This window comes from Cygnus olor, chromosome 2, assembly GCF_009769625.2.
Source record: "Cygnus olor isolate bCygOlo1 chromosome 2, bCygOlo1.pri.v2, whole genome shotgun sequence".
Classification (NCBI taxonomy): Eukaryota; Metazoa; Chordata; class Aves; order Anseriformes; family Anatidae; genus Cygnus; species Cygnus olor.
This window is the reverse complement of record NC_049170.1, coordinates 105,368,947-105,380,462: the sequence shown is the minus strand read 5'-3', so window position 1 is coordinate 105,380,462 and position 11,516 is coordinate 105,368,947. Positions and strand designations below refer to the sequence as shown.

The 11,516-nt window shown below is 45.7% G+C and overlaps 1 protein-coding gene across 1 annotated transcript; it reads left to right on the top strand.

Annotated features, from left to right (window-relative positions):
- Nucleotides 1–644: 644 nt before the first annotated feature.
- TUBB6 (tubulin beta 6 class V) lies at nucleotides 645–8,551 on the top strand. Its single transcript, XM_040549968.1, is given in 5 exon segments — nucleotides 645–695; nucleotides 697–717; nucleotides 1,037–1,145; nucleotides 2,248–2,358; nucleotides 6,925–8,551. Coding segments are annotated over 5 exon segments (1,341 nt in total). The 5' UTR covers nucleotides 645–659; the 3' UTR covers nucleotides 7,989–8,551.
- Nucleotides 8,552–11,516: the final 2,965 nt, after the last annotated feature.

The window sequence follows — 11,516 nt, the reverse complement described above, 5'->3', positions numbered from 1 at the left end:
AAGTGGCATTGGAAGTGGCATTCCACCGAAGAGTCCAGGGACATTAAAAACGACAGCCAAGCTAGCCAGCTTTTCTCTACCTGGGAAAACTGAAACAGCTACCTAAAGGGATCCTAAGGAGACACGGCCAGTTCTGGGAACTTGTTTCCTTTCTGGAGGTGACAGAAGGTCTCCCTTTTCATTAAAAATCAAGCTAGTCAAGCCATGCATCTTCCAGGGCATGCTCTTGTGTGCGACACGAGCTTTCTGGGAGGTTGCTCCACAAAAGTCTCCTCATCGTCCCGGTGACAAGCGCCAGGCGGCGGCTCGGTATGACCTGCCAGCAAAACCACCCCAGAAAGCCGGGATGAGAAGCAGTTAGCCACTGCCAGGACAGCGAGAAGAAGGCACGGTTTTAATGACTCCCCCTGCGGCTGTGACACGAGGCACCCTGCCACAGCCGGGGGCCGAGCCCCACCTCAGCGGGGGCCGAGCCGCGGCCGGCATGGGGGCGGCCGTTGGGCGGCCGTTGGGCGGGGCGGAGGGGTGTGGGAGGGGGGGGGGGGTCCGCGCCGCCTCGGAGTCCATAAAGGGCCGCCTGCTGGGGGCAGAGCCGGGCTGGGCCGGCACGGTAGGGCGAGGCTGAAGGGATCGTGCCGGGGCTGGGGGAGGGCGTCGCCATGAGGGAGATCGTGCACATCCAGGCGGGCCAGTGGCGGCAACCAGATCGGGACCAAGGTGAGCCGGGGGGGCCAGACGGGGCTGCCGCCGCCGTGCCGCTTCTCCTGAGGGAGCCGCGCCCGGGAGGAGCCCTGCTGGCCATAAAAGGCTTTGGGAAGCGCTGAAAGCCAACTTTTAATTTTTTTATTTAATTTATTTGTATTCAGTGCGGGCGGGAGGCCGAGCAGCCCCCTCCCGGCGCCAGGTCGGTGCGAAATGGCGGGGAGGGCAGGGTCCGTGGGGCACGCCAGGAATCCGGCAGCTGCCCGGCCGCCGCCCCCAGCTCGGCGGGGCACTCGCTGACCCTCCTCTCCTCCCGCTCCTTCTCCTCCCCTAGTTTTGGGAAGTGATCAGCGATGAGCATGGCATCGACCCAGCCGGAGGCTACGTCGGTGACTCAGCGCTGCAGCTGGAACGGATCAACGTCTACTATAATGAATCATCCTGTAAGTGTGGGGCGGGGAGCCTGTGGGAAGGGACGCAGAAACTTGGGAGAGAGCGGGTCTTCGTGAAACTGCACCACACATCTGGCTACCCTCCTTGCTTGCCGTCAGCCCCCTGGCACCTGCTAGTGTCTCCCCAGGTGGGGAGAAGTAGCACTAGGGAATGTCCCAGTATGGGCACGGCCATGGGGACTGGAGGTGGAAGTTTGTTTGTGCTGGGTGTTTGTTCTTCTAACGTATGATTAATTCATCAGATGTGTCATATTGGTTGTCCCAAATTAAACTGTTGGTTATGTAAGCCCACATCTGCAGTACACTGATTTCAGGATGGAGGGGGTTGAGCCACAGCTAATGGCGATTCATTAATAAGTTGCTAAAAGTGCCCAAATCCCGTGAGTCAGTCTGGTGTTGGAAGGTATTACAGGGTAAACTAGGGACCAGGAGTCCTTTCAGCTCTTGAGAAGAACCCAAAAGTGCAAGCATTTCGGCGTAGGTTAATGTATGTTATTTATCTTAGTTTCCTTGAACAATTTCAATTACTTTGGTTGCCCAGAGAAGTTGCGGATGCCCCATCCCTGGAGATGTTCAAGGCCAGGCTGGATGGGGCTTTGAGCAACCTGATCTAGTGGGAGGTGTCCCTGCCCATGGCACGGGGGCAGGAACCAGGTGATCTTTAAGGGCCCTTCCAACCCAAACCATTCTGTGATTCCTTTTTGTGCTTTGTGGTAGGGATGCTAATCTGCTATTGTTTATACCTACACCAAGTAGCACTTTCATTGGAGGTGATTCCTTCAAGCATCAAGCTTGTGAAATGTTTTAGGAACATTTAGACATAAACTCTCCACTTACCCCATGATACACAGAAAAAAGAGCTTACAAAGCGTCATGTACCATTGACATCTGATGTCAAGTCTGTTGTTTAAGTAGAATTGATTTCTTCCTATGATGCTGAGATTTTTTTACCACCTGACTTCCTGTATAGGAAATATATGTCTAATTTATATTAGACTAATAACATGCAATATAACATAATTGTATGTTAAGAGCTGTAAGTGTTTTAGGTTATTTCTGAACATTAAGGGTATGTTTATTTTTTGATTTGCAGCCCAGAAATTTGTACCAAGAGCAGTCTTAGTGGACTTGGAGCCGGGAACCATGGACAGTGTGAGATCTGGTCCTTTTGGTCAGCTCTTTCGGCCTGATAACTTCATCTTTGGTATGTAGATGTCACTTAAAAAAAATAATCCAACAGGCGTTCAATTACCGAGTGAATGGTCAAAAAGCATTTAAACTATGTTGCCTCTTCCCTATTCCCAAGTGATCGTTAGTACTCAGAAGCCTTAATAGCTTAACAAAGCAGTTCCAATTATCTAAGTCAGCAAAAAGATTCCATTAACTGAAGGAGTTATTCTTCTGTTAATTGTCCCTTCAATTAGCAAACTACTGAAAGTTTCCTGTGATACTCAGATAGTGTACACTTGCTTTCAATATATATGAACTTTGCGGAAATCTTGAGGCTACTTATTTGCAACAAAGTACATGGAAATTCTGCAGGAAATGTAAAGGGGGGAAAAAAAAAAACCCTCAACCACAAACCAACCAGGCTGTTCTTGACTTGAATTGATGTTAAGTGCTTGATGTGAAGTTGTTTAAAGGCTGTGTAGTTTAACTTTTTCAGCAGAGTCTTGTAGTATGGCATAGTAGGTGGTAGAAGAAGACCAATTCTAATATGAAAAACACTCATGTATGGCTGGTTTCTGGGTTATTCTCCAACATAATGAGGAACAGTCTGAGAGCATGTGAGGAACTTCAGGTTTTGCAGTATTCATGGACAGGGTGGTTCTAACCTTGGCTGTTTTGCTTTGCACTTCTGTAGTACTTTCCACTGAAGCTTAAAAGTGCACATTACCATGATTCAGTTTCATAGCATCCTTACAAAGTACAGAAGCATTATTGGCTCCTTTGCACTAAAGAAGAAACAGCGTGTGAAAGTCAAGTGATCCACTTGCTCAAACAGGAAGTCTGAATGAAAGTCACCATGAGAACTCTCATGTCCTTCTGGTTTCCAAGTCTGTACTAGCCACAAAACACATTTCCTCCTGCCAAGGCAAGCTTAGGTTGCAAGTTAGTTTGGTATATTGTGTTAACATGAAGAAGGAACAATGCCAGGGACAGACAGAGAACAGAAACATTATTTGGGTGGTATGAAACAAACTGCAGACCAGACTGTTGCTGTTGAGGTATGGAATAAGAACTCATAGTGAGTCACTTTAAGTCTTTAACTGACTTCAGACTCTTAATGCTGTCCCTCTTCTTCTCCCTTATACTCCATGGCAGTGTTTTTAAAGGCATCTTACAAAGGAATTTTAAGTTACAGTATGTATAAGTAAGCTTGGGATAAAAAGCCATAGGCAGCTGTACAAAATGTTTTATATTCAGGTTTCTGCTTTTACTCCCTTTCTCTTGCATGGACCCCAGTAGCCCTTGAAAGTGAATTCAGTTGACCTTTGGAAATACCTGAGCTGGAACTTCACCATTTGGCATATCACCAGTAATACCAGAGCAAAATCAATTCAGTGTCTTCAATACAATACAGCAGTTCAGTTCACTGCACTCCCTGCCAAGCTAACAATGAGCCAACAGCATGTGATGGATTTGTATCTGACAGAGGCCCCTGCCAGCATCAGGCACTGTCCTCCCAACCTGCTGAATAATGCAGAATGGCTGCCCGAGTGCTGAAGTAATGATCTTCTGTGTCAAAAGCCAACAAAGCATTTTGTTTTCTCTTTTAAAAATCCAGCCTGGCCAACAGAGGATTTTGTGACAGAAGCTGGCTGTTCCATACTCGCTGTGTCACAGGCCATTAGGGCTCATTCTGATGGAGATGTTTGCAGCCTCTGCTTGTATAAACACATCCGTCTGCATGGCTCTATAGCAAGTAGCTGTGGACCATCAATCAGAACTTCATTCAGGTATACTGGGTACATAATCACACACTCCAGATACAAGAATTTTAGCCCAGACCAGCAGGAGATTGAGATAGATGCAGACATAATCCTCGTGCTTTAACGTTGCTGTTGACAGGGTAGTGATCCAAAAGGTGAAGATGCACAGGTGGAACGAGCTTGCTGCAGGAGAGCAGCAGGTCTCCTGTTCTCCTAATGGCATAAGGCTGCCCACCAGGAACCACTGTGAGCAGTCTGACGTAGCTCCTTTCTTTATGGGCTTTTAAGCAGTAGTATACAAGCTACCAGTCTCCTCCCAGATTTGTCTTTTATTTCAAGCAGTGGAGAGAGGGAAAGAAAGAAGATTGCAGGAATAGTTGCTATTTTGGAGATTAAAAAATGAATAGTCTTAAACCAAATGGCTTCCGTGCGTTGGCAGCTCAGCCTGAGCACGTGTAATAGTTCTACAGTTCACTGGAGAAAGAAATAGTGGTGGGAAGATTTGGAGGTACCAACAGCACAGATCAGTTGTGGGATTACTTGTAGACTTCCTTTAGATCTCAGAAAATGCACAGTGAGAAGAGGCAGAGGCAGGATGCTAGAGACTGGCTACATGCAATACAGAGCTTCCGGGACTGGTGAAAGATCTGCCAAGTCCTGATTTTTGCGGATACGCGCTCATTTTCCATGCTAAGATGTAGTCTAGGTGGAGTTTGACAATTCTATGTGTTTGTCTAAGATTTTCAGAGGTTTGGTGGGTATCTGATAAGTGGGGAGCATCCAGTGGGGTTTCACAATCATGGTCAAGACTTCCAGATATATGGCAGCTTTGTCATACCCCTGGCACCTCCACGCTGTATGGTATTGTAACAGATAAGAAGTCCGGAGCTTCCAGGGATTATTGCACATGCGTGGTGGTCTTACGGTGCTATAGAGCCAGGGGGTCTGGAAGCATCAGCTTACTGGGCGTGTGTGTGCCCAGCAGGAAATCTCCTAGGGAAACATAGGAGATCCTAGGCAGGTGGCTGAGTAAGTAGGTGGAGTGGGATGTTATCACAGGAGCAGCTGATAGTTACAGGGTGGAGGGAAACGATTGGCATTGGTGAAGGCAGCCACCATTACAGTTAAACCGTGATTTAAATACAAAGGTGCTCTTAGTGCAACAGAGGGAGGTGGCAGTGATCCTGTAGGCTTCTAGGAGTTTATGCAACTTGGATTTTTAAGGAGTCTGATGCAGTGGATAGCCTGAAGGAGAACAGGCCCACCTCTGGATTAGCCATTTTACCTCCTAACTGACTTTGCAAGCTAAGAAAAAGCAAGTAAAATCAGTCTCTGATTATTTTTTTCCATGAACATATATTTTCCACATTTTCAAGAGTAATTACCATTCTCTTCTTTCCTCACTCTTGTTCCTATTCTCCATTCTCTCCTATTCTCTCCTTATCTTACTGCCTACTGGAGACGGATGATACTGTGTGTGCACAAGGGACGATCTGCAAAATATAGTTCTAAACTCAGAATTTGGCCTTGTTAAAATACTTCTGCATCTTAGAGCAATGTCTTGTTAATGTGCAGCGTGATGTGTTATACAGATCCCTATCTATAGTAGGAGACCTGCTCAAGCACACTGCAGATCGTTGCAAGCATATTTAATCCTGGAAGGATATTACTTTGTGCTTTGCCCAGCTGGACAGGAAGTGCTGAGCTTCCTAGATTTAAAGACAGAAAAATATAGCAGTGCGTAGAACAATGCATCAACTAACTGAATACATCATGAGGAAACCAACCATTTCTGCAATTAAAATAAAATATACATATCTGAACAATACCCCCGCAGGCAGTTTCCCAAATTCTGTATGTTTGGCATCAACACACGGACACTGGGGATTGAATTGAGACATGGTAGTAGGAAGGAAGGGAGGACTTGGAGAACAATGCAGGAGTTGACAGCCCTGTACCCGATTCTGAAACTATCGCTCCTTCTGATGACCTCTCACAATAGCACTGCTGGCTGGGTTTGGTGGCACAACCTGTGTATGTAGCAGTCACTGGGAGGAATGGGAGTATTAAAGGAAAAGGGAAGCAGGGGGAGAAAATCAAGGGCTTGTCAAATGCAAATAACCCAATTTTGCAAGTTGCTTTGCAGATCCCGAAGAATAGTGAATTTCTAGGGAAATTAGTATAAGTTAAAAGGCACTTAGTAACTCCCAAATTTTTGAAATAACATTTGTAAAGTTTCTGTTGATCACTATTTTGATTCAGGCTAGGTAACCCTGAATTTAAAAAGTTATAGTTCTTGATATAGCAAGTTAAAAAGCATTTCAGAAGCCCAACCTTACCCTTGAATGACAACAATGCCTCCGGTCTGGCAGTAGCAACTCATGGGAACAGTCCAAGAACCTTTCATTTAGAAATGCGCATCTGTGATTTAGCTTTGTATACATCATGGTCCTTATAAACTGAGAGCATTTAAATATAAACAGTCTCCTTGTGTTTATGGAATGAGTAGGATTGGGAGTGTGAGAGCTTTCAAAGCATGGAGTCAATGCCATCTTTGCATTTATGGAAAGTTAAATATGAAAAACCAGAAAGCCACCCAGAGGCATAAATGAAAACTAAGGGGGATTTCAGGCAAAAGGAGGCCGTATTAAAAAGCTTGTGGATACTGCTGAAAACATTTGTAGGCAAAACTGAAGAGCCCAGTTACCTACCTGACAGATTTATAGCAGCTTTTTTTTTTTTTTTAACAGATATGATGTGAATCTATTTGGTGTCCAAATGCCAAACCCTGCCAATAACTTTATATGTAATTTTTTCCCTATTGTATATTGTTTTAGGACAAACTGGTGCAGGAAACAACTGGGCCAAAGGACACTATACAGAAGGGGCAGAGCTGGTTGATTCCGTACTCGATGTAGTAAGAAAGGAGTGTGAACACTGCGATTGCTTGCAAGGATTTCAGCTCACTCACTCCCTGGGAGGAGGGACAGGGTCTGGCATGGGAACCCTGCTCATCAGTAAGATACGAGAGGAATATCCTGACAGGATAATGAATACCTTCAGCGTCATGCCCTCCCCAAAGGTCTCTGATACCGTGGTGGAGCCTTATAATGCTACGCTCTCGGTCCACCAGCTGGTTGAAAATACGGATGAAACCTACTGCATTGACAATGAAGCTCTGTATGACATTTGCTTCCGCACGCTGAAGCTCACCACTCCAACGTATGGTGATTTAAACCACTTGGTTTCCGCTACCATGAGCGGGGTAACCACATCCCTGCGTTTCCCTGGCCAACTCAACGCTGACCTCCGGAAGCTGGCAGTAAACATGGTCCCATTCCCGCGCCTTCACTTTTTCATGCCAGGCTTCGCTCCGTTGACAGCCCGAGGCAGCCAGCAATACCGCGCGCTCACCGTTCCAGAGCTCACCCAGCAGATGTTTGACGCCAAAAATATGATGGCAGCCTGTGACCCAAGGCATGGGAGATACTTGACGGTGGCTACCGTCTTCCGTGGTCCCATGTCGATGAAGGAGGTTGACGAGCAGATGCTGGCCATCCAGAACAAGAACAGCAGCTACTTTGTGGAGTGGATCCCAAACAACGTCAAGGTGGCAGTGTGTGACATACCGCCTCGTGGCCTCAAGATGGCTTCCACATTCATCGGCAACAGTACTGCTATTCAAGAGCTCTTCAAAAGGATCTCAGAGCTGTTTTCAGCCATGTTCAGGAGAAAAGCCTTCCTCCACTGGTTCACGGGAGAAGGAATGGATGAAATGGAATTTACGGAAGCAGAAAGCAACATGAATGATCTGGTGTCAGAGTATCAGCAGTACCAAGAAGCTACAGCAAATGATGGAGAAGAAGCGTTTGAAGATGAGGAAGAAGAAATCAATGAGTAAAGAAATTAGGTATGCTATTTTCCAGGCCAAATTCTCACATCTGGATTTGTAATAATTAGGCTTATAAATCTGTATCTAGGCTTCAAAAAAAAGAAAAAAAAGGAACACGAGTCTCAGATGCTAGTGGTGCTCTTCAGAGCCCATTGAGGTCACTGGGAACTGAGGACATGCAGTGCTTGTGAAAATCAGGCTATTTCTGTTCATGAGACAAACGTAAGGCATTCGGTTAAGACTTTGGCCTAGGAGTCTGAACGCAGAGATTGCTAGTTGGGATCTTTTTTTTTTCCAAACAAATTCGTCTTCTGTAAAGTTGTAAAAGAAAAGAAGTAAAACACGCATGAATATCTACAAAATGGAGCTGCACTATTTTCTTCCAATTTTGAGTAAGAAAATCTTGTGGGTTTGAAGTATTCATTCTGTACTGAATGCACAATACTGAACTGCCAGGAACAAAAATTTACTGATAATAAAAAGAAAAAGTTTTTAATGTTTCTGTACAGTAAGTATTAATGATGACATTTGACTCCAATTCTCTAAAAACGGAATAAAAAAGATTAGTATCCTCAAGCAAAAGTGTTCTGGGCAGTCAATGCTGTAGAAATACCCAGCGAGCTGCAGGCTGGAGCTAAGCTGGGTGGCTTCATCACTTGTTGCTGAGTAATCGTAGATGCCATATATGAAATCTGTCCATTTGTGGTATGTGCTTTAAGGACCCGCGGGGTGTAAACTGGCAGCAGTTGATGGTGTTTCTGGCACCTGTCTCCACTCCACCTTGCCCCATAGCTGAAAGTCAGATACTCCAGGGAAGGTGGTGGGAGAAGAGGCACTGGCTGCGTGCTGCTGCATCGCCCTACCCGGGTTTAGTTCACCACCCCTAGGGGTGCTGTGGACATCTCGTAATCAGAACTTGTTGAAATCACTGGGTGGGCTGAGGTTAAAGTACAGATAAAAGTATTTATCCACGATATTCAAAACAGCTGGCAAAATGGAAGATGAACAGCAGCTAATCTGCTTACATGACAGCTGAAACCAAAAGGTCTCTGTCTTGCCCAGGTGACTTGCATTGACAGAAGGACCGTTGGGTATCCACTCTTCACGCGTACTTTGTGCTTCTGGTTGTATCAATTAAACAGCCCTTCTCTGTTAGAGAGCCTCCACCAGAGAACACTCTGTCTACACAGAGAGTCTTAGGTCAGTTTCTAGGCAACAAAACAAGCAAACAAAGGAAAAACCCTGTGGAAATCCAAACTTCATGTGTTTCAGGAACTCTTTGCTCTTTTTCTTCTCGCCTTCTGAAGCACTTTCTAAGCAATGGCGTTGCTCAATACTTAAAAAGGCACTTTACAAGTATAATTTCCAGAGATCCTAAAAAGATGATCTTTGGTTAGTCTGGGATTCAGGGAATAAGACTATTTTATAAAGGGTCTGAGCCATGTAACTGTTCGTCATGTAAGCTGAAGCTGTCGGCTCAATTTTGTTCCATACACAGCTGAAACTAACCGAATTTTCATCAAGTACAAGTACAAGCACTTGCCTAGCTTCTTCGGGTGAAGTAGGAGCAGCAATCTCTTAGCTTCTGGAACTTCTGTTTCATTGTAACACAGAATTCATTACTGGGTCCCAGCCATACATTCTGGTATTATTAATAATTTTTTTTTTTTAAAGTTAATACTTTAAAAATGCCAGGGATCTTGGAGATCCTGAATAACTGAGTGTTCGCTTAGTGAGCCAGCCTCTTGTTTTTCCTACATCGACTCAAGCCAGAATTCCACCCGGACCCTGTGGAATCCAAGGCTGCAACGTCCCTGATCCTGCTTTGACTCAGTCATTCTTTTACATGTGTTTACTTTCAACCGCTGGATGAGGATTTCTAGAATGTGTTGAGGTGGGGGAGGCAACTTAATGGCACCTTCAGAGGGAAAAAAACAAAAAACGAGACAGCTCTTGCATGTGATTTTAGAAAAAAAAAACCAACAACCGAACCCACACATATGAGACAGGAGCCTGTAGTATCATCACCAGAGGCCCAGCTTGCATGAAAGCAGTATGAGCCCTGGGAAGCTGGAATGATTCCTGTTCCATTTCATTCAACTTTCTAGTTATCTTTTTGACACAAAACAGAAATCTCCTTTATTAATAGGTTTGCTGGATGTTTCCTTCAGTTGCGTTTCCTTTCAAGTAAGTTTCTGCTCTTTACTTAGAAACGTCTTTTATTTTGAAATGTACCTGCTGAGTCACGCCTGGCTTTGTTTGGCTTTTTCACATGCCTCACTTTTGTTTTTCATTTCCCCGCTGTTTTTCCGACCTAGTCCCCAGCACCCTTCCTTTCTGTGGCTAGCACAGTGTCATCAGCTCGCCTTTTTACTGCTTTGCACCTGGCGGCACGAAACAACACCGATGTGTGGTGCCAGGTCAAGCCCGACCTGAGTGCGGTTCCTGGTGCCACCCAGACACAAACACCTCTGCCAGCACAAGCATGGGGGGGGGGTGGAAAACAACTTTACAGAAAATGAGCTCCTAGTCCAGTGACCCCCACTTTAAAACAGAGTGGGCGAGGCGTGCGGTGGATGGAAGGTGCGCTATCAGTCCAGAAGCAGGACCCTAGCCGGGTTAGGGGGGTGTGCTTTTGCAAAGCTGCTCTGGTCACAGCCAGCAAGGACTTGGGCAGAGTCCGTTTTCGGACACGCAGCCCCTGCACGTGCTGCCTGGGCCAAGCTCCCCTTAGGCTCTTGATTTCTCTGCATCCTGAGCTCGCTTTTCTCCCTTTTCTCACTTGCATTTTTTCTCTAAGGCTACAAATCTCTAAGAAAAGGGCGGTCACCCCCTGGGAACAGGGGCAAGGCTGGAAGAGAGGGTCTCGACCCGCACCCTCTTCCAGCAGCAGGAGGAACAGGGAAGGCAGTGGCTCCCCTCCTGCTGTGCAAGCCCCTGCTAGTTGAAGCAGCACTGCTCTGCGTTTGCAAACAAAAATAATCTGCCTTTATTGGTAGCCACAGCGCAGGCTGAACTTGATTTTCTTGATTTAAGCTAAACCACTTGAAGCCTTACAGTTGTAGGCTAACAGTCCTCTTTAAAGGAGGAGGTTGGGTAGAGTTTAATTAGTTTTAGTATCTTTGTTTTGATTCCAAGATCCCAGCACAGTCAATTTCTGCCACTTTTGGCACAAAATACGAAAACTTAGTGAGGTGAGGCTACACAAAGTAGGCTGATGATCTAAAAACAGGGGCAAAGGAACTTGCATCTCCTTTACAGTATCAGAGATTTACTAATTGCATGCTGCAATTAAACAAGAGTGAAGTTTAAGCTCTATACAGGTAAATGGCACAAACTGGGGGTAGGAGAATGCTTCCCAGAGAGATGATTCTTTTACAGTCAGGTAAAGACTGCAAGGAGTTAAATTAGGGCATTTTTGGGGTGGTTGGGTATGGCTTGTGTTTCTTTCTTTTAGGGGTGGTTGGGGCTAACTAAGCAATGAGGAAACACAGGCTGGGGACCTCTAAGACATAACCACATTTAGTCCTCAGCACT